Source organism: Eleginops maclovinus, chromosome 11 (genome assembly GCF_036324505.1).
Source record: "Eleginops maclovinus isolate JMC-PN-2008 ecotype Puerto Natales chromosome 11, JC_Emac_rtc_rv5, whole genome shotgun sequence".
Lineage (NCBI taxonomy): Eukaryota > Metazoa > Chordata > Actinopteri > Perciformes > Eleginopidae > Eleginops > Eleginops maclovinus.
In genome coordinates this window covers 5,767,626-5,790,806 of record NC_086359.1, presented here as the reverse complement: position 1 = coordinate 5,790,806, position 23,181 = coordinate 5,767,626, and the positions used below count along the sequence as shown (strand labels likewise).

The 23,181-nt window shown below is 40.9% G+C and overlaps 2 protein-coding genes and 1 long non-coding RNA gene across 6 annotated transcripts; 2 read left to right on the top strand and 1 right to left on the bottom strand.

Moving 5' to 3' along the window:
- Positions 1-5,466: 5,466 nt before the first annotated feature.
- On the bottom strand, positions 5,467-10,383 carry LOC134872337 (uncharacterized). The gene is made up of 4 exons (XR_010166791.1): positions 10,299-10,383; positions 6,955-7,052; positions 6,714-6,790; positions 5,467-5,601 (listed from the first exon to the last, which is right to left on the bottom strand). It is a non-coding gene; the product is annotated as an uncharacterized LOC134872337 (long non-coding RNA).
- Positions 10,037-15,841, top strand: LOC134872336 (actin-binding protein WASF3-like). 4 transcript variants are annotated; one of them, XM_063895600.1, is made up of 9 exons: positions 10,037-10,175; positions 11,467-11,631; positions 12,509-12,643; positions 12,745-12,898; positions 12,986-13,103; positions 13,192-13,376; positions 13,831-14,052; positions 14,154-14,452; positions 14,550-15,841. In XM_063895600.1, the coding sequence occupies exons 2-9, from the start codon at positions 11,499-11,501 to the stop codon at positions 14,705-14,707; spliced, it is 1,404 nt and encodes a 467-aa protein (XP_063751670.1). In that variant the 5' UTR covers positions 10,037-10,175; positions 11,467-11,498; the 3' UTR covers positions 14,708-15,841. The 4 variants fall into 4 exon arrangements, with proteins under 4 accessions (XP_063751670.1, XP_063751672.1, XP_063751671.1 ...); XM_063895602.1 differs by having other exon boundaries at positions 10,037-10,216; XM_063895601.1 differs by having other exon boundaries at positions 10,046-10,175; positions 11,470-11,631.
- Positions 15,842-16,090: 249 nt separating this feature from the next.
- On the top strand, positions 16,091-21,493 carry LOC134872648 (V-type proton ATPase catalytic subunit A). Its single transcript, XM_063896032.1, has 15 exons — positions 16,091-16,245; positions 16,825-16,922; positions 17,316-17,444; positions 17,629-17,843; positions 17,928-18,065; positions 18,149-18,300; positions 18,392-18,554; positions 18,734-18,842; positions 19,037-19,159; positions 19,241-19,355; positions 19,562-19,625; positions 19,706-19,909; positions 20,141-20,235; positions 20,503-20,674; positions 20,764-21,493. The coding sequence occupies exons 2-15, from the start codon at positions 16,841-16,843 to the stop codon at positions 20,854-20,856; spliced, it is 1,854 nt and encodes a 617-aa protein (XP_063752102.1). The 5' UTR covers positions 16,091-16,245; positions 16,825-16,840; the 3' UTR covers positions 20,857-21,493.
- Positions 21,494-23,181: the final 1,688 nt, after the last annotated feature.

The window sequence follows — 23,181 nt, the reverse complement described above, 5'->3', positions numbered from 1 at the left end:
CTGAAGTTACAGACCAGATTAATGTGAGCTCAATGACAATTAGTTTCTCATTTTGTTCTGTTGTTAATGTATCTCCTTTTTTTACGTGGATCTTTGTGCAGGAACAACGCTGTTCAGTCTCTTTGGTTAAGCGGTTGAATAGAGAGCTGTGCCGTGGCCTCACTCATTACCCAGCGGCCCTGTTAGTATTTACAGCATCATGGCGGGTTGACCTCACAGTATTCATAGCTTCACACCTCACATCCATTCACTGTTAGAAAATAAAAACAGGCTGCAATGGCCCCCGATAAAGAAGCGATTCCTCTGAAAAGATACAGAAGGTTTTGTGGCTTAACTAAACTTTTTTGTTGGTTTGTTGCAACAATACGGGAAGCAGCATCCAAACACTAATTGGGAAATGAGGAACGTCGCTTTTCCCGTCTTGAATGCTCTTTCGGGCATCTTTTTATTTCTGACCAGTCGACCGTGCACATCCACCTGCGGCTCTGAATGATGGACGTTTCCCTCTGTCAGATTCTTCCTATTAGAATTCAGATGGGTTTCTGAACATGTGCACACAGGCAGCACGGCCGGGCCACTGTGGTGCTCGATTGTTATGTTAGCGGTCTACAAAAACTCACAGTGAACGCTCTTTGTTACTTACTTCATTACTTTGCAAATTGAGTCAATTTGGCACTACAAATGCAGAATTATGCCGTATTTAAGTGTAATCAATGAATGCTATAATTAATGTACCCTCTTCCTAAATAAACAAATACATTTGGAAATCAACAAACAAATAGATCATCTAAAATGACTCAATTCAGCCACCTACATGAATCATAATGGAAATATTTCCGCTGTCGAATGTACGGAGATATGAAACCCAACCACTTTACAAGCTCCAACCCACATTTTAAACAAACTACGGAGTAAAACTATGAGGGGCAACGCAGCGAGAGGACACCTGTGCAGGGAGCAGGTGATGGCGCTTCATTTAGAACAGTTGTTTAAGACACTCCACTTCTCTGCAGGACGCTGGGGTTAAAGCCAGAGGAGAAAGCAAAGATTAGACTACCTTTGTGCCAAACAGCCTTAAACAAATAACTCTTTTGCTGTTCATTTGACTGTGAAATCTTTGGAATCGCTGTTTCTAAAGACCAATGAGGGAAGTCATCACTTAACACGCCTCATGGAAAGTTTACTGACACTTGCAGTTAGGTAAAGGTGGCATAATTGCAGCCTGGTGCTTTACAATCAATTATTAATAACAGATACAGTTATTAAATGTTTGTTTATCAAGACATCTAAGATAAGCTAACAACAATAGCCTCTTCATTCAAACCTCTAAAGGAGCTTTTCTCTTTGAAGGCCAGGCAAAGAGAAACAATTCTGTCAGACCCCAAGCCCCAGCAAAGGCCTACAAAGGGCCATTTCTGAAAGGGCCAGAAGTTCTGAGAAATAATAGAAAAGCAAATGTTGAGAAATGAGAGCTTAGAAGACTAGAATTTTTGATAGAATCTGTAGAGATAGTATTAATAGAATTCCCAGGAGAGCGCAGGAAAACAAAGGGCAGCAGAGAGGGGTATCGGCTGAGGTCAAATAGTGTCAACCTGAGTTACGTACAGATGAGCGCACTGAGGGTGACCTGTGTACCAAGTGTAAGCCTGCACCGGCCTGTTTAAAAAGCCTGCTTTCATTCAGTCCCTTGATGTCATTATATCTCCAGTGGGCCATGTGCTTTTAGTTGACAGCCTCCCGGTTTGACGACATTATTTTCCATCGGTGAAAGCGTCCCCAAAGCGGCTGCATTTGTGAAACGGTGCATTTGTGATCCGGCGACAAATTAGGCTATTCATAAATGTGGAACAATGACAAAGAATTCCAGTGTTTGGACTATAACTTTCAAAGGCCTGTTTGAGTGAAAGGGGGCAGACAGGAATGATAGTTTAGTTTATCATTACAAGTTGTGTGTGATTCAAAGCGAACCTTGTGTGGACAGGTTTATGGGATTGAATTTCCTGGATGATTTAGAATAAGTTGCTCAAAAAGATTTTGATGTTTAATATAACATTGGTGTTTAATCAAGACAGTCAATAGCTGTTAACCTCAAATAATAAAGGCAATGAGGTGTGCTCATGGTCTCTACATGAACACGCTTCAAATGCCAGATACCAAGTATTTGAAGCATGGCTTTCAGACAGGGCTTCCACCAATGAGAATTAAACTGTTGACATAAGACTCTAAATAACAAAAATGCCAAACACTCTGTGTGTGCTGCTGTCATGTATTGCTACCTATAGTACTTCATACGGTACATACATGCTTTTAAAATGCATAAAAACAACATAAATACAAATGCGCTAATCCAACTCAGAAATAACTCTAAAATCTACTTAAAAATTAAACAAAAAGTGTTCAATGTGGCAGGTAACTTTATTTTGGTCATGTTGCAGGTCATTAAACTATTAAAATGAGTATTAATAAATCACTTGATCTGACACTGAACGTCTGTCCTCCTATAATTTCAGTGGCATTTTGACATCTTAATTTTCTCTTCATCAAGAGATAGAGATGGTTTGAAAGGCAAGGTCTTTAAAACTTATACCAAAAACTCTGACTTTGTGGTGCCACTTTAACCCGGTCAGACACAGACAGTAATTGTCACAGTACATGGCACCATGTCCAGAGCATCAGGAAAGAATTGACTGGATGGCAATGTTCATATACACACTTTTTAACCACATTTTAAACTTTCACTGACAACCCCACATTCGCTGATTAAGGCAGCATATTTGGTCTGTATATTGAAGGTTTTCGTCTGCTTTAAACCTTAACAAATAAGCTAATTGCTAAAATAGCAGTGGATTACATAAACTGACAGCTTGTCTTAAATGCCAAAGACTCAAGAAAGAGCTGTGGTTGCATAAAGGCACCTACACTAGTAAGGTTTGACATTTTTTTGATTCCTAAAAAGCCTTAAAACAGACAGTTAACTAACTCTATTAGTACATCCCCATCACTTAAAGTAAATGGAGACCCTTGGTACTGCTGCAGTGTTTAAAAAGATGTCCAGCTGATAATGATGCCCAATTCATTTAGTTAGATATCCCCCTTGTGGTTAGAAGGTAGTACTACACCAATAACAGTTTTTATGAGGCTGAATGATTTATTTTATAACACTCGATATAGATATATAACTAAGAAGCTAACAGCATAACAAACCAATTAATAAAAGTAATTTTGCAACATTGATCTATTTTGCTTGTCTACCCACCAAAGAAATTGACTTTAAAGTAGTGTTCTCTCAGTGAGATGCACAAACATGTGTTTCATTATTGTGAACAACAGATGGAAAGAAATGCTAAAGAACAACATGCACAAAGAGGGTGGCTCCTGCTAACCAGTTTACAAGTAATACTGAAGGTATACGTTACAGGATGAGCGAGTGAAACTTACTCAAAACAAGGTTTGCACAGGATGAACTGAAAGGAAAGAGTCTTCAGTACATTAAGCTTTTAATAGGAGTTTGATATGCCTTGGTGCTGCTTTGACTGAGGTAATACACAACTGAATAATTAGTTTACTTCCGTCTTTGGCTGCAAGACGCCTCTGGGGGTTGCATTACATTTGTTAACAGTCCTTAGAGACAAGATTAGGGAAACATATTGGCTCAGGGGCTCAGGAAATCCAGAATTCACATTGGAGTCTTGTGTCTTTTCTGACTGTGTGATTACAGGGGAAGTCTACCTGCCTGAACTCATCTAGAATGGGCATCAAATGAAGCTCGTTCTCTCCTCTTTATATCTCTATTAGAATTGAAGTGCTTGAAACTCAGAGGGGCCTCGCGTGGCTGCACTTTATCGCCTCGTCTACTTTGCAGAGATACTGTGCTTTCTTCCTGCCACCCAGCACACACGATGAGATTCCTCTGCACACACAGTCACACAGGCTTTTAGACACTCATTAGCCCCTGCTAATACAATAAGTGTCACCTTCCATTACATGGTGCCGAGTTGGATATCAGGATTGGAAACCCACCAAATCTCCACACAAGGGGCGCTACCCCCTCATGCACGGTATTGTCTTTCCCCCACAATGTTGAATTGTTTTCTCTTAGCTCTTTCATGCCTAAAATATAAATATGAACACTCAATATATGCACAAGCTTTGAGCTTTGCATTGACATATAAATAACCTTACAGACGAGCCGCAGATTACTGCATTGTCTGGATCTCCGTGTTAACTTTGGGTTTTGTTTCAGAGCAGGCAGCTGGTTAAGGATCCACCACACCCCTCCTCTTCAAGCCCGTTGTCTCGCCTATGAACAGCACATGCACAGTTGTAAAAAATCTTAATTAAGACTCCTAATTCTTTGTGCCGTCGCCTGACCAAGGCTGTGCGCTCACGTGAAGCGCGGCTGAACACAGCATGCGGGTAGGTGTTGGACGACAGGGAATGTCTTTTTTCCGTCTCAGAACAGGGTTCAAGTTACATTTGCATGTGATCTTTGAAAAAACAAATCAGGGTTTAAGTCAGTTAAGCTAAATTGTATCTGTTGTACACATACGCAGCAATTGTAGCACTGTTGATATCATCTAAACACAGCCTTTACATTCAAAGAGCCATTTTCTTAAAGAAAATATGACATTTGAATGCAGTTAATTATTTGAATAAATGATTAAACAAAATAGGTTTCATTTCTTTAAACAACAATCTTGATCTTTCACTTCTAGAGGCTAGCAGAGTGAGATCAACAGTTTTCACGCACATGTTAATGAACGTTCCTCATTATTCCAAGAAGCTACAGTACGCTGCACATCAGCACACATATAACAATGTGAAATGACAAGGGTGTGCCACTGTAAAGGTGATTTCAGCTCGGGGTTTTGTATGTAGCCCTTTGCTTTGCAGGCTTCTCCCTGTGAGCGGTGGCAAAGGGCATGTGGTCCTCTGCGTGCGGCAGATGCCCCGACCAAGATGTGTCGAAAATGAGCGTGACACGTGTTAAACAGGCGAAGCCCCTCAACACTGACATTTGACAAGATGATGGGTGTAGGCAATCATTATTGTCTCCACTTAAGCAAGCAGTAAATATTCAGTGGTGGTGACTGTGAAAGCCACAATACAGATCAGCCTGAACAGATTTTCATTAATGATGGAGGAGCTGTGAATAGATGTGATCAGGTTTAAACACAGCGAGCTGGTTCAGTGGGATCTGGGGAAGAGGAAATAACCTTAATAAGTTTCAGACAAAATGAATGTTGAAGTTGGTAATGGTTTCAAAAACTGTTTATTTTATTTATCTGAGTTTATGTATTCAGCAACTTTTACTCATCTGCACACCATCACCGACCTTCGACCTCGGTTCTTCCTGCTTTACAAAAGGTGCCAACGATGGCGAGTTAGGCATGGGGAGGAACATGCCAGGGAGGTGCCCCCCTCCTCCCCTCCCCCTCTACCCACCCTCCAGAACCATTTGGACCACAGGGAATGGGTTAATCACATTAGAGGCCCAGAAGAGAGATGGGAAGTAGACAGTACCGTGACAGCCGGGGTAGCACTGGCACGACTAATCCCGTTAGGCCGAGGAAAAAGGGGGACGCCATCGCGCCTACAAGGCTGGGAAAGAAAAAAACATTTTCCCAGGAATGAGTTCACCTGTATGGTAACACAGAGAAGTTGGCCTGTTGATGCCTATTAGAAGAAACAATCGCACTTGGCACATACAAATGTTTTTTTCATGCTGGGCACCACGTTCTTGTCAGCGCGAGAAAAAAAGAACCGGCAGCAGACAGTGGCAATGCTTTGAGATCCTCTTTCATGCCACGGTGAAGCAGGTCCCTTTCAACCCAGTGCTATCAGTCTCTCAAACAGTGAGAAGATGGGGAGGGGTGCTGTAAGAAGGATAGAGCTTACTTCATCTGCCATTGTAAGCGCACCCGAGTTCAACCTTAATGTAAACCTTTGCAGGCAGGATATGAATAGGATGCTCTCTATAAAAAATATATCCTGCTGGTTAATCCGGCAGATGGCCACAGCAGTGGACACTACAAGCGCGGCTAGCCACTGCAGGGGTAATGGGAGACGTCCGATCAGCAGCCACTCCTCAGCCTGGGAGATGTGGAATCAAGATTCTTAACTCCCCTTAGCAACGCTGGGAAACAGAGCCGTCAGTTTGGATCCATCAAGTTTCTACTTAATCTCGCCCACCACTTCTTTCTCTCCATTTTCTCTTTTTTTGTATCTTCCCCTTTTGTTGTGGGGATTAAGCCAAGTGGTAAAACAGTGATTTAATGATCTTTCCATGGCTATGTGCACCACTTAAACCATGAGACAAACAAGCTGAGGCATTCTAAGAGTCACCCCCTCTAAAGACGGCTGCTCAGGAACTGTGAGGCTTTTGATACGGCATTAAGCTCCGGCTGATTATTTTTCCCACTGGCGTGTGATGTGCTGCGCTCTGCTATGGGAAAATGTAAGGTTTTGTGCTTTGTAAAGGCCCATTGTAAACAAGAAGGAGAAGAAAAACAGTTGGATAATTACTTGATAGCTTTATAATGACAAGGTATGGTGAATTTGAATGATTTGTTAATGCAGAAGAGAATAGCTGTACTGATAAGTTATTTATCACAATACAAAATAGTTTGAAAATAAGATGCATATAACTTGCATTTAAACAGAAAAGGGTATAAGGTGCAATCATTTGCCTGACACATGTTTGTTATACTCACACATGTTGTTTAGTTGAAAGCTCCCACAAAAGCTAGTAAGTAGACCTTGAGTTGGTTGGCGAGAATACATTTCGAACCTTAAGTTTAAGAGCACACAGTGCTGTCAAACATCACAACATGAGAAAACTCATTGGATGAAGACTATGCTAAATGTTTAAAAGCCATTATTCTCACCTAAAGTGAGTTGTAGAGGCGCTTAGGAGTGTGTGAGTGGATGATTTGGTTCTAAATGATCCATTACCTTGGATTCCCGTTAGTCCGAGGAAAAGAAGGTGGACTCAACAAGTGGTGAGACTTCCCTTTCTCTTATTCACTCACATAGCTGATCAGCAGCAGGATCTGTTCAATAAAGACAAATATTCATTCAATCAAATTCCTCAAATCACATATTCCCACAGACAAGAATACAATGCACACATTACAAAGCTGGTAAGCTGTTGTAAACATGTACTACATATAAATGCTATTGGGTTTCTTATAACTGTCTTTAAGGACCAATTAGGAATCAATAATCAAACACACATTTATTTTAAATCCACAAATAAACGGCTCATTCACTTGTGCTTCCAACGTTAACCAACAGATGGCACCAAGTGAAGGTGAAGAGTTTGTGTGACGAGTTTGACCCCAATGACAGCTAAATAGACAAGTTAGAAACAAGTCAAATGCAACAGCACTATTCCAATTCCACTAAACTTTACGTTTTAGTTGAGTTTAAATGTGTATGCACAAAAGCAGGTGAAGCTGAGGTGACTTGACTTGGACGTGCTCCACCCTTCATGTCCCATAATGCCACTTACACCATGATCTTCCATTAGATGAGAGGAAATCATCTGGGTTACTTCTTCAAACTTTGGGGGGTAATTAAAAATGTATATACCCTTTTGATAAAATGTAGGTACATGAGCAGCACTGTGATTGAACCTCATCAGATTGAAAACTTGAAACGGCAAAGAGGGAAATTTCCACACAGAGGAAGCGATTAAATGTTTCAAGACTCTAGCAGCCAAAGGTTACACCGATAAAGTTAACCTGATAACTTCTTTACCTGTTGGTGCTGATTAATCAGATTATCCCAGTTTGCTTCAAAATGTAGCTTTACAATACGTTTCATCCAAAGATTATTCACAAGTTAATTAAAAAACATAAACATGAATTTCCTTTAATACAGTTAGACAGCGTGGACTACCATTATTACTTTAACACAAACATTTTGACACGGTTGCAATTGTTTCACTTGCTAAAAGCCAATGTACTTGAGAATTCTTGTTTATTTGAGTTTGTTTCTTCACATTTTAATGCACTTATTGGAAGTCGCTTTGGATAAAAGCGTTGGCTAAATGAAATGTAATGTAATAAAAAGCCCAGTGTGTGTAGGTGTGTGTGTGTGGTGTTCACTCACTGGGTAATAACTGACAAGGCATTGGCCGTGATCAATATGGAGTAGGACCAGAAAGCCGTAATAGGAGGACAAATATCAGAGGAGAGGCAGTGTGGGTGTCTGTGTGTAATGGATGATGGAGGTGTTAGTGTTTGGACCGCTGTGCAGTAAGTGGGTAAGCTGGTTGTTGGCTGCATTGTGTGAAACCAGCAGGGTCAATGATGGCGATAATGGGGAAGGGTAAGCACAGTATTGGGGTTAATACTTCTGAGCTGGCCAAGAGATTACAGCAACGTCTAAAATATGGGGGAGACCCCTCAGGGCAATGCTTTGCTCCCCGGCTAAACAGCACATGGACGTCATGTATCAAATCAATAAAAAAATATAGAATGTTTTTGTTTACATCCCTGGGGACACCATGGATGTTCTACTGTAATACAACAATCCATTTTGTTATCAACGTTTTATAAGAAAAGCTATTTAACTAAAACAAAGACTGTATTTTTTGTAAAATTAAGGAACAGCACATGAGAAAAACAGGGTCTGCTGTATCCTTGCCTCCTATAAGGTGTTTCTGCTGCACTATTTTTTAACGCTCTTAATGTCTTTCATGTTTGTAAAGCACTTTGAATTGCCTTGTGTTGAAAGGTGCTATATAAATAAACTTGCCTTGCCTTACTTTTTAACTTATGTTTTAAAAGTACTGCAGATTACATCATTGCTGCATTTAACAAAGTCTGCCTGAAACAATTCTCATGTAACAATGAGTATTAGAATCATAGTGTGCTGAGATTTAAGCCCCTATATCTGGGTTACACTAGTCCTTCCTGCAATCCAGATGATGCCATCTGTGATAAAAGAGCAGTGTGTGTGTGTGTGTGTGTGTGTGTGTGTGTGTGTGTGTGTGTGTGTGTGTGTGTGTGTGTGTGTGTGTGTGTGTAGCTTTCCAATCAAATGCTGAGTGTCTCTTTTCTCTTATAATCCAGGTCGGCCCTACCACAACATTAATGCACCGGGACTGGGTAGGACACATACTGCTGTTCATGCGGATGGATGGTTTGAAATAAAAATTGTAGAGAAGGGGGAACAGTTGAAGAAGACTAAAATAAAAACATTTTGGACAAAATGCAAAACATGAGGAATATTTATCAAAGTATAGGCTGCAGGAGTAGATGTGGACTTCTTTTGGACCGCAGAAATACGTTTGTTGAAGAAGAAGAAGAAGAAGAAGAAGAAGAAGAAGAAGAAGAAGAAGAAGAAGACGACATACTTTATTAATCCCTTACAGGGAAATTGCTTTCTCTACTCTGTTGTGTTGACACACATTAAACACACAGAGGATATACATGCACAAACACAGAGGAAATACATGCACACACAACCACATGCAGAGGAGAGGTGGCAGAGCAGAGAGGCAGCCAGGTACCCGGCGCCAAGGGAGCAGATAGAGGTTAGGTGCCTTGCTCAAGGGCACCTCGGCAGTGGCCTAGGAGCCGAGGTGCCCTTGAGCAAGGCTCACTCCATATAAGTGAATAAATAAATGAGTCTGTATCAAAGGAATCACTCAGGTAAAAGGCCGAACATTCACTGTTAACTGCATTCTCAGAAAATGAGTATTTGATGTTGTCTGTACAATATCAAATAAATAATTCCATGATAAAATCAAGAGAAACAGGCTCATCATTGATAGAACATGTGTTCATAGCTTACATTGTCGTTGTAACTATTAATAATGGAAAACCGACATATTCTTATGCAATTCATAGAAGGCAGCTAATGAGTAATAGTCCATTAAAAGGACTTATAGATGCGGAAGTAAAACCCTGGATGTCCCAGGGCTGACATGATAGCTGTGATTGGATGACAGGAGTAAAGCTGCTGGCCAAATCCCCTCATGGCTCAAGCTGTGATTTGAACCTAAGAGATTTGTTTTCAGAGTGAACTCCGCCTTGCAGAGATGACTACTATCAATGTCCAGCGCACGACTGAAGCAAGCCAGCACATAGTTAGTTTGTTTTGGATAAAACAGCTCGGACCAGACCTTCATTGCTGCTCCCCGGCGTGCTGACGTCAGAACAAACGTACGTTGAACCAACAATGCTAGCCCAACGGCAACTTTATGGTTTGTTTTTTAACTATCTTCTTGTGCCACCGACATGTTGTTAGATATCCCATGTTTGTTGTACGTGTATTGAAAAAGTTACCTGCTGTGTGAAGTTTAACGTTTAGTCAAGAAGAACAAACATTTTTGTGATTGTCTGCCGCTTCCAATCGCCTCCAAAACAGCGATGAACGTCGTAGTGCTAGCATAGTAGCAAGGTGCGCTTTTATAGGACGCGGGGGATTATGGGTAATTGACGCAAACCATAAATAGGCTGTTTTAATATGTAATACTTTAATTACAAAACAAAACCTGTTTTACATTACTCAAAAAACATCGCTTTGGGGGTCTTTATAGTTTCAATTTGTTTTGTCTATTTTTCTCAGTCTGCCATTCGCTACATTTCGGGAAAACAATCCTTGCTGGCTTTAATTCATAGACATTTTGACATTGCTTTAGTAAACACTGTTGACAGTCAAAGAATGTTGACTTGCACTGCTTTTTTTGGATACTGAGAAATTGACCCCAAATGTATGAATTTATATCATTATTTATATTTGTTAAAAATGGCTTAAATGTGGACTACAGTTTTCATGCTTTCCATGGATCCAAACTCACTGTCAGGGAAGCAGCTCTTCTCCCCTGGGAAATTAAACATTCAGGGGTTCTCTCTGACTTGTTTGCTATGTTGCACAGAATATTAAAATATATGGTAATTATGGTTAGTTGATGTTCTTATTGTTTTTTGAGTGTGCTGGCTAACCACTATCGGTGATTATTGGTAATCATTCAGTCCCTTGTTTTAAGTCTATTCGATAAAGGAGTGTAAAGTGACTAGCACATTTACCTGAAAAACCGCTCCATTTGTTGTCATCCCAATTCTTTTATAACAACGAACTTGCTGAATAAAACAGCTGTTACTTAGCATGTTTAATCCATTTTAAGAGAGTCCAATAACATATAATAGGTGTTCTACTTTGATAGGTGGTGATAATTGTGACATTCAACAGCAATTGGCCCTGTCAACACACTCACCAATCTTTTAAACAAATATAATCTTAACATAAAAGACTAATCGTCTGCTGACTTAAATGTTAAATGACATTTAGAAAACCGTGCAGTGAAGTTGCAGCGAAAGAGAAAGAAAGTGCATGGATTAAGACACCATGTTTGCTAAACATAGATATATTTTTATGAATAGGGATCAATATGTTCATAGTTGCAGTGCAGGTTGTACGGTGGTATACAATATGCTGTCTTCTGTCCCCCAGCAGGTGCTGAGGTCGAGATGTGAGACAGGGTCATGCCTTTGGTCAAGAGAAACATTCAGCCTCGACACCTGTGCCACGGTGCAGTGCCTGATGGGATTGGCAACGAGTTGGAATGTGTAACCAACAATACGCTGTCCACCATCATCCGCCAGCTCAGTAGTCTGAGTAAGATCACTGATACTATATTTATTTATGTTTGAATCAAAATATGTTTGGATGCTTGTTTAATGTGCTTTATGACCAGTTCCAAATTTTAAGCATAAACACTCCCAACAGCATAAAGAAAGCAAATAAAAATTCCAAGTATGAATTGGTTGTGTTTTTAACATAAGAGTGTCAACAGTGTATATAGCAGGATGTATGATTACGTAAAAGAGAAGCATGACGCACTGTTTTAGGCATTAAGATATGTGACAACGATTAACATGGTGATTCAGCCTCTAGGGAGATAGGCATATGACACCCATGATCATTTCTGACGATGGCCTCAGCTAATCTGAACAGAGTATTGTATACTGCCAGTATTTCTCCATATTGTGACTGTGAAAAACCCTCTCTTGTACATAAGCAAGTGAATGACACTGTTTGTGGAGCAAGTTGTACCATATGCTGTATGTGATGACTACTTCCATTCTTGCCAATGTTCTCCTGGACATCTGTTGTGCTTGAGTCTGCGTATGTGGTTGTTTTGGGTGCTTATGTGTGTGCTTGTGTGTGTGTCGTGGATTTAGTGAAGTTACAAAGGCTTAGTGTTTACCGTAAAGCTTTGTATCACAGGCCGATAAGATTGAAAGTAAGTGGGCGGAGACACAGGGTGAGGTAGTCTAATGATAGCTCCTACATTAAGAGGATCTGAGCTGCCTGACGTGTGCCATTAATTCTTTCATGTGCAGGCCGGGGCCAAACAGTTAATGTTAATCTTTAATCCAGATATATTTAGATTCAGAAATGTATCTTTGATAAATTGTATGTGTCATGTTTGCATTTTTTATCTCGGGTCTGAAACACCTTTGCATTTTCTTACTTCCTACTCTGGTTGCAGGTACACAAGCAGAAAATGTTTTTGGGGAGCTTTTCAGCGAAGCCAACACTTTCTATGTGCGCGCCAACTCTCTCCAGGACCGCATCGACCGCTTGGCCGTCAAGGTAACACAGCTGGACTCCAGTGTGGAGGAAGGTTAGTTCACTGGAAATGATCTGTTGTTTGAATACCTTCTTTTTCTTTTACTCTCACATGCTTTCTATTTAACTTGAAACCTCTGTGTTGCTGCTGTGTAGTCTCTCTTCAGGACATTAACATGAGGAAGGCATTTAAAAGCTCGACTGTGCAGGACCAGCAGGCTCTGTCTAAAGACAGCATTCCCAACTCAGTGGCTGAGATGCACAACAGCAGTGACAGTCCTCCACCCCTCAGCACCCTCACTGCCTACAGGTAATGCGTGCATTGTAAAAACTGACATCTAAAATGGTTACATTTCTAGTCCTCTCACTTCATTTATGAAATTGTGATTAAATACAGAGAGGATTCCATTGATGCGATGAAATACTACTCAGACCCGTCGTACTTTTTTGACCTGTGGAAGGAGAAAATGCTTCAGGACACAGAGGACAAGAGGAAAGAAAGGCGGAGGCAAAGGGTGAGAGCATGCTCTACCAACTGCTTTAATTGTTATACTTTTCTTTGTAAGATGAGTTCTCATTATCCTTTTGTATCCACCTTTCCAGGAACAGAAGCGATGTGTGGAGAGCAGCACCCTTCAGCGCGAAGTGAAGAAAGTGCGAAAGGTTCGAAACAGAAAGCAACAGTGGAACATGATGGCCTTCGATAAAGAGCTTCGTCCAGATCATCGCCACCCGCAGACTCTCCGCCGGGGGGCGTCATCTGAGGGCTCGCTCTCTCCAGATGGCAGGTTAGTGCTTCTTTCCTCACGGACTGTATATGGATGCAACAAAGGAAATCTTTAGATGAAATCAACATTTAAAATGTTACAAACTGCACAGCTTTGGTGCATTTGCAGTTGTATATTCCCAGAGAATAAAACTGGATAATACTGAAAGAATTCAATAAATGAAATACCACGAGGATTGTCTGGACCACTTCAAATATCATCCCTCTGTCCCTCCCAATCTTTATTTTCACATTTCTTAAAAATGTACCTGTAAAAAGACTATGTTGTATGCAAAACATTTAATGCTGGAAATTGTAGTGAGGGATTGGGAGGAATATAATCTAAACTTTGCTTTATTTGTGGTTGATCCTATTTTCAATATCTTTGTTATGTAAGGCTTCAATTTCGATATTATAACCACAAATCCACCATCTGGATATGTGAAGGCAACTGTTTTTTTTCATTGTTTTTCCAGGCCTGACCTCCTAGACTACCCCGTCCCTCCAGTGCCTGCCCACCATGCTTGTAACCGTGCCAAGTCACGTGATTATGTGCCCGGGAACGCACACCCCTCACCACCTGTGGAGCATGAATACCACAGCATTGATGTCGACTACAACAGAGTAACCTACACCACAGCAGAGCCTCATGCTGCAGATCGAATGAACGGTTCAATGCGTTCACCTGCAGATTACAAGTAGGTTTTTTGTTGCATAATCAGAGAAAGAAAATGAAATCTAAATCTAAATAAATATATCTCCTTATTTCAACTGCAACATAATCCTCTTTTATCTGCAGCTCCCCTCCTCCTCCTCCAGGCCCACCCATCCCATCAGCCCAGACAGCCTTTGGTTTTCCTCTGGGTGCTCTACCACCAACGCCACATAATGGAGTTTTGCACGTTGGCCCTGGCTATGCGCTCCCACCAGTACCTCTTCCAGGGCCACACATGTTTCCTCCTCCCCCAGGACCTCCACCCCCACCTCTCCCTCCCCCAGCTGCACTCTTATACCTAGCAGGACACAGTGATGGCAATAGAGCTGAGGCTAAACCTGTGAGAGATGCAAGAAGTGACTTGCTGTCCGCCATCCGCATGGGTGAGTTAGGACTCAAATACAAGTCAAGAAAATGAAAAATCCTCGTCTTAAGCATGTACAAAATTTCATTTGAATATACTGTGTGTGCTTTTATTAGGCATCCAGCTGAAGCAAGTTCAAGAGCAGCAGGAGCAGCAGAACAAGCAGGAACCGGCAGGGAACGACGTGGCCACCATCTTGTCCCGCCGCATTGCGGTGGAGTACACTGACTCTGAAGACGACTCTGAGCTGGATGAAAACGAGTGGTCAGACTGACCTAACCCAAGGTGTAGCACCTGGATGAAGCTTTGCTTTATTGGATCTTCAGAGCAAATAAAGCAAAACTGTGAATCACTTTCTTTGGCTCCACCTAGTGGACTCCACACACCAACCCCACTGCTGCCACCTCATTTTGTATTAATAATGTCCTGCCACATTAAATTTCATGAAGAAATTGCATTAGCAAGTTTTTCTACAATTCACAAATGGAAAAAATGATGAATTGAATGATAACTGAAGGTTCAGTTTTCTACCACTGATTAAATTTGAGCCCTTTTGTTTTCTCACTTTTTTCAATCTCAAGTGTGCGTTCTAATAAATGTCTTCTGATTAACTGACATCTTGAACACACAAACCCATTGATGAAATGTGCAGTAGACCTTAAAACTGACGTCCCAGTAGAAGGCCCTTTTCTCCTTTTGACGTGATGCAGTAAAAAAAAAGCACAGGCATGAATAATGAAACAATTGGCTGTAATCCATCGTGCTGCTTCAGTTTCGGGATCCTGGTACTGTGCTGGCTGGCTCACTGTTACACTGTCATGCTTTACTTGGAAACTTGAGTAGAGCAGAACTGTCACTGGAGGTTTAGGTAACATCTCTTATTGTAGCAGGACAAAGTGTTGAATTTCAATATTTATTTTCATCATTTTATGGAATTACACATCCCTGATATAGTGTTGGACTGTGTGTACCCCTGCCTGTATTATGTGAATATTTGATGATTAATTCCATCCAATGTTTTGTATTTGCTACCTCATTTTGTGACCCATGATATTTATAGTAGGGTCTCATGACCACTCAGAATACAGTATTGTTTTTCCATTAAATTATGTGTTGTGATGTGTTTTTGAAAATGTTGACATATCATTAAAAAACAATATGAACTGAACTGAACTATAATCCCACAGTAGCTATATTTATAGTACAATAACAGGTTACATAATAACAAACTCAAATGGCATTTAATTTGTGTTTTATCCCAGTCATAGCTGATTCCCCATAGGAGAGGCCACTCAATGTTTGACCTATTAATCACTTTACAGTTCATGATAGTAGGTGCACATTAATTGACTTGTGAAGTAGTGAAAGGGTTCGTATGTCTTTATCGAACAAGGACCATGCATGAAAATACATTAATCTAACTTCCATCTGCGTCTGGCATCATTGTTACCCAGGTGTGTAAAAGCTCTAGCCAAAAAACGAATTGTAGTAAGACACATTGGTCATAGCTTGATTCATGTATGATAAAAATACATTGAAAGAATCCTAGTTTGTTGGAGGTGAATGTTTCATTTAGATCCAGCAGAGGTCGGTGTGGTTATATAAGGAACTTATCGTTGACTAGGAAACTGTTGAGCATCGGACGCCATCTTGGCTCCACTCCGATAGCCAATCATAGGAAACGAGCGGAGCCACAATGGAGATGTTTTCTTCCCGTGACAGTCCGGTGCCTCGCAGGTGATTAACAGAGTGAAGCTCCTCCTCAGGCTGCTACGTTGGAGACTAACCTGGAGAACTGCATATTTAGACAAGGTAAAGACATTTATAGTAGCGATATAATACGAGATTATAAATGTTCAAACTGTTGTTATTTCATTCCAGTGTTGCACCAAATACTGCTCAAAAAAACATTTATTAAGCTTGACCTGTCTGTGATGATGATGAAGAAGCTAATGTGTGCTAGCTAGTAACCTGACTTAAGTCATGTCACCTTACATACGCACACACACAAAGCAGCTTTACTTTCAGCGTTCAGTGTGTGTAGTACTAGAAACCAACGTTATGCTGCTATCAGGCTAGCTAACATGACCTCAGCGATTCGCCGGAGAACCCAACTGTACCTTTTATTCAACCCTGGATGAATGGGAAACACATCTAATGCGCTAAAGCCTCAGATTAGCTTGTGACTTAGACTTGGTCATTCATTTCAGCACTGTGCTGGCTGAAATGTGTTATGGTGCTCATTTACATTTCCATATCGTCGTGATGTGTATCTAGGATGAGGTACTGCAGGCTGTATGTGTTTTAAATGATGTTTTTAATAGGCCTGCTGAGTGTATTTAATGTAAATTAACAGCATCTGTGTCTCATATCAATTCCTCTTTTTTGCAGGATATAATTTATCAAGATGGATACCTCAAAACTTGCTAAGATCCAGGATGAGGAGCGAGAGAGCCTGTTTGGATTTGTTCATGGGGTTTCTGGACCAGGTCTGATTCATTGCTCCTCTCCTTTAATGACTGTATTTCATTGGTTAGCATTTATTATGTCAAAAGCAACTTATTGAAAGTAATTTCTTGTAGCTACTAGAACAGATAAGATGGTGTGTATCCAATATGGGCTGTATGGATATAAGCATCTATAAACTTCTGAGGAGAAGGAATATTTAAACGCAACACAAGCATCATTTCCTCCTCTGAAATTGAAGTAAAAGAAAATGTTCTTTATTCATTTTCGTGGCGTTTAATTTTAAAATGATGAACATGTTCAATGGGCAGGATCTGTCAAGAATGTCACTTAAGAGGATTTCCTTTTTTTCTGAAATGCATGTGTACATTTATATGTTTCGTTGTCAACATTTGTTTTCTGTATTTCTACAACAGTGGTGACAGCGACAGCAATGGCAGGAGCAGCCATGTACGAGCTGGTTCGTGTAGGTCACAGTGAGCTGGTGGGAGAAATCATCCGTTTAGAGGGAGACATGGCAACCATCCAGGTCTACGAGGAGACTTGTATCCTTTCTGCTGCCATTTCTCTATAGTTAGACATCCAACAAACCAAATCATTATCTTAAGTTACAAAAGACACATTTTAGAGCTACTTCACTTATTGATAATGCGATGCTGAATATAAAGACAAGACCTAGCGTGTCAAAGCAATGCTGTTCGATTGTCTTTTCTTAACTTGATGCCACAGCTGGCGTGTCTGTCGGTGACCCTGTGCTTCGTACAGGAAAGCCCCTCTCAGTAGAACTGGGGCCGGGCATCATGGGCTCCATCTTTGACGGTATCCAGCGTCCGCTGAAAGACATCAACGACATGACTCAAAGTATCTACATCCCAAGAGGAGTCAATATCGGTGCTCTTAACAGAGACCTCAAATGGGAATTTACCCCCGGACAGAGTCTTCGGGTAAGATCAAATCCAGTCTGAGTGTGGTGTGAATGTCTGTCCTTTGCAAGCATTCTGACTAATTCCCTTTTATCTCCTTTGCAGGCCGGCAGTCACGTGACAGGCGGCGATATCTACGGCATGGTGTTTGAGAACTCCTTGATAAAACACAAGCTGATGCTTCCACCCCGCAACAGAGGCACTGTCACCTACCTAGCCCCACCGGGAAACTACGACATTTCTGTGAGTGTTTGTCTGGAAGCAAAACTCTATCGTTGCGGATAAAGTTATTCCCAAGGCTGATTTTCTGATCTTTTTAAATTCAGGATGTGGTCCTGGAGCTGGAATTTGAAGGCATAAAGGAGAAGTTCACCATGATGCAGGTGTGGCCCGTACGACAAATCCGCCCAGTCACAGAGAAGCTACCTGCTAATCATCCGCTGCTGACCGGGCAGAGGGTTCTGGACGCACTTTTCCCGTGAGTGGTGCATACTTCAGGATCTGCTTTCACGTGTGTGTGTGTAGCCTCTTATTTTATGCTGTAATAAATGTGTGTTTGTGCTGTCTAGTTGTGTGCAGGGTGGAACCACTGCTATCCCAGGAGCCTTTGGATGTGGAAAGACTGTGATCTCACAGTCATTGTCTAAGTACTCCAACAGTGACGTCATTGTGTACGTTGGCTGCGGAGAGCGTGGAAATGAGATGTCTGAAGTGCTGCGCGATTTCCCAGAGGTAGGGGGAAGAACAAAAGACTTTTTGGAATTGTTATATGTTGATTTTCTGCTTTACTGATCTACTTTTACCTCCTTTTTTGGGGGGCTTTTAAAAGAACAAACATGTAAAGAGAAAAAATATAACATTTTTAAAACAAACCTATATTTTATTTTGTAAACACTGCTCTTGTCCAACAGCTTACTATGGAGGTCGATGGCAAGACTGAGAGCATCATGAAGAGAACAGCACTGGTTGCTAATACATCCAACATGCCTGTGGCTGCCAGAGAGGCCTCCATTTACACAGGTACCAAGCATTCACTTCATTATGAAAAGGATCCTTTTTTATATCAAATGATACTTTATAATAATTCAAAAGGAAAGAACTAAGAAAGAAATTGAGTAAATGCCCTGAAATCTCATCAAAAATTCAGTAAATGCCTTTTAATTCTTTCCTCCTTTTAATTGCTTTGCTAAACTGTAATATATTTACTTCTGCAGGGATCACACTGTCCGAATACTTCAGAGATATGGGTTATCATGTGAGCATGATGGCCGACTCCACGTCCCGATGGGCCGAAGCTCTGAGAGAAATCTCTGGAAGATTAGCTGAAATGCCTGCTGGTAAGTTCTTGATAGATGTGATTAATTTATAATGATTTGCGAGGACCCCGTGAGAAAGTGTGTGTGCGTTGTTGTCTGTAGACAGCGGGTATCCTGCTTACCTGGGCGCCAGGCTCGCCTCCTTCTATGAGCGCGCCGGACGTGTGAAGTGCCTGGGAAATCCAGAGAGGGAAGGCAGCGTTAGCATCGTAGGAGCGTGAGTGGATGAACCTTTTTATTTGGAGCAGTCTTTGGTGTTTCAACCTCCTTTAGTTTTTATTTTGGGTGATTTTCAAAGATTTGTTTTTTAAAGCTCTTTGACATCTACAGTTTGTGATTAGCTTTTTTTTTCTTCCCTTTTTGGTAACGGAACAAACCTCAACATCACTTTTTAACTCAGTGACTTCTGTGCTTTCCTCTTAGTGTGTCCCCCCCTGGTGGAGATTTCTCTGACCCTGTCACTTCAGCCACATTGGGCATTGTTCAGGTGAGTAAGGACTTTTGGCTCTTCCAATATGACCTTGCACCGTTCTAAGTTTTTATGTTAATCTTCTTCTTTTTTTGTAGGTGTTCTGGGGATTGGACAAGAAGCTGGCTCAGAGGAAACACTTCCCCTCTGTGAACTGGCTGATTAGCTACAGCAAGTACACACGCGCTCTTGATGAACATTACGACAAACATTTCCCAGAGTTTGTTCCTCTCCGTACAAAAGCCAAGGAGATCCTTCAGGAGGAAGAAGACTTGGCTGAAATCGTGCAGCTTGTGGGCAAGGTGAGTCCAACTAAGATTTTGTTACATGGTTCCCCTTTTGAATACATTTCTATGCATTTTTTTTCCAAATGCATGTATTTTACAACTAGTGTATTGCTGCTTCTGGTGTGGGAAATCTGTGTTTGTGGGGCTTCTGTTAGTTAATCATTTCACTTGAAAGCATGCTCACCTGGTTAATCAACAACTCTGAAAAGAAACGTACTGATCTTTACGGGTTTGTTTTGTTCACAGGCTTCTCTTGCCGAGACCGATAAGATCACTCTAGAAGTTGCAAAGCTCATTAAGGACGACTTCCTGCAGCAGAACGGTTACACCCCCTACGACAGGTACAACAACAAAAAATCTCACCAACCAAAAACGCATGTTTCACCATCAGGAGGCTTGAAATGGCTCTGCTAAATTGGAGCCACTGACAGAAAAACCAAATTTCCCCACGATAAAATAAAGCGTTTTTTGTTCTGAAACCAGGAACACATTTGTAGAAAAACATCGCCATCGCTACAGCATCTACACCGCTTGTGTTTTTTCAGACATGAGTGGATTTCAGAAACATAAACTGTGATGTTCACACATTATTCTGTCCCGTCACACAGGTTCTGCCCTTTCTATAAAACTGTGGGCATCCTCTCCAACATGATTGCTTTCTACGACATGGCCCGGCACGCCGTTGAGACCACAGCACAGAGCGACAACAAAATCACCTGGGCCATGATCCGGGAGCACATGGGAGAGATCCTGTACAAAATCAGCTCCATGAAGTTCAAGGTACACAATTGTTCCTCACGTTGTGTTGGAGATAAATGTGTGTAGCGTTGAGTCAAGGTAGATAACTTATTCTCTGTTGGATTGTTTAGGACCCTGTTAAGGACGGCGAAGCGAAGATCAAAGCGGAATTCGCTCAGCTTTTAGAGGACATGCAGAACGCCTTCAGGACCCTGGAGGAATGAGTTTCCTACCTCTCAGTACATCTCCCAAATATCCAGACCCCAGTGCAGTGAATCATAGTGCAGATTGAATGGCCCGTGTTCTTAATGTCTGCCACAGTCATGTGAACTCTTTTAATCCTCTGTGTTTACATCCCCTCATACATTCCTGCACACATTTTCATTTCATTTAGTTGATTTTGGACTCATCTTTTCTCAAGAACACGATACTGGAAAATGCAATCTGCTCTGCCGATGTCGCAACACTTTCAGCCCATTGGATAGCACTTATAGATCCCTACATCGTCATGTTGTGGTGAAAATCAGTGGGCCCCAGTATAATGCTGTACTTGCACTCAACCAATTGCTGCGTCAATGGCAGGAAAGGGAGTCTATTTTTCTCCAGATGTGACAGTGAGCAAAACAGATTATTAATCAAATGGGAAGAGCGCATGGGTAAAGGGACAGATGCTCTGCGTAACTGTTTATCAGAGGGTACAAATTGTTTGACCTCTTAAGTGTGATAGTGATGTTGTGGAAAATATACTTGATATTATGTGAAAAATGTGAATGAATGAATCTGTTAGAGTTGTCTTGTAAAATATGTCTCTATTATATTTGTGGGTTGTTGCTGTCTCCTGAAATAAATGTTAAAAAATGACTATTGTTGCCGTACGTTTTTATTAATAATGAGCATGGGGAGTTTGTTGACAAAGTTGATGTCACTGCCTAATCAAAATCTCTTTCAGAATGACTTCGTTTCTCCAGAAAAGTGAAAACTTTGTACTACAGAGAAAACTCCTCTCCTCTGAATGATTCGAGGTAAAATGAAAATACATTTGATTACAAATTGTAGTAATCATAAGGTTATTTAAACACACTTTTAGCTTTGAAACAGCTTAACCCGAGTCAGAGTACCGTGCTCCAACTCATAAACACACAGATGTTCACTGAAAGACTTTCACCTCTAGGTGGTGCACACGATGTGTGATACTGCAGGGTGACAGTTGGGAAAAGGCTTGTTTTGTTTGAATAACAATTTAACCCTTAAAATTGTCCGTGTAGCTTTGAAGGAAGCAAAAATACAGGTACTGTATTACAGTATAAGTCACAGTTTAAGATGTCCAGTTCAAAACAGTTTTGTTATGCCTGGACTTTGAGTAATCATTACATTTTAAAGCAAAGCCCCAATCATCTATTAACAAACTGTGCTAACTTGACTCTTTCAAAAAAATTAAAACTTGCTACTAAGAATCTTAACCTTTTAATGGGCAAACACAAAATGAGACGTTTCATTTTTTTTTTTTACATGGCCTTTTCTTTCCCAACTTACACTGTCATTATACCCGTATTACATGCATCTAACACCAATATTACAGCCAATTATGCTGTTATTACACCCGATCTTGACATCCATATTGCATGAGAGGCCAGTTTCATAAAAAAATGACCGCAAATAAAACAATATGCCCTTGTCCTCTCCACTGACTTGTAATTTGTTGATCGATGCAAGCATCTGTTTTAGTTTGCTGATGTGAAATCTTGAGCATGTACTCTTGGTTCAGCCTGACTCGCAGCATTAATTCCTCCAAAATGGATTAGAGCCGTTATCTCGGGTTCCGGCCTCCATCAAGTCTAATGGAAGCTCAACCCACAGGAGCAAGAGCAGCATCTTTTCCCTGCATTGATTCATCCGTCCAGACTCACCCTGCTGCAGACATTAAGAAACTTCAATGCTCCGCGGATATACCAGCCTTTAGCTCACAATGCGTCTGCCTCTCTTGATCTCAATCTTCAGTTTTTAATGACTGACATTTGTGCAGTGTGTACAGTGCTGGAGGAAGTATTCAGATCACTTACTTCAGTATTACCTTACTGTAAAATACAAGAAAGTGCTCTACATTAAAAATTGGAAGTAGAGGTATGCCATTATCATGAGGAAAATGTACTTAAAGTTTGTTAAGTAAACGTGTACTAGGCAGAGCAATACAAAAAACAACAAAACAACAAAATATTAGAAAATAAATTAAAAAAACTTAAAAACAAAATAATTACCAAGTCTGTTTTTCTGTCAATCGATTAAGTGAAGTATGAAAAGTACAATCTGTTTACTCATGGACTGAAGTAAAGTGTAAGTGTCCCAGACGTGTACTTAAATAAATGTAATTAGTGACATTTCAACATGTCTTGTTCTGTAAGGACCACATTAAAGGACCTGAAAGTGACAAATAATATTAAATTACTTTTTATAACGACTATCATGTCTCTAATATAAGAAAACAGATGCCTCTCACATACAACTTGAACTTCTTGGTATTTACAACCTTTGATCCTCCAGGTGCCGATGTG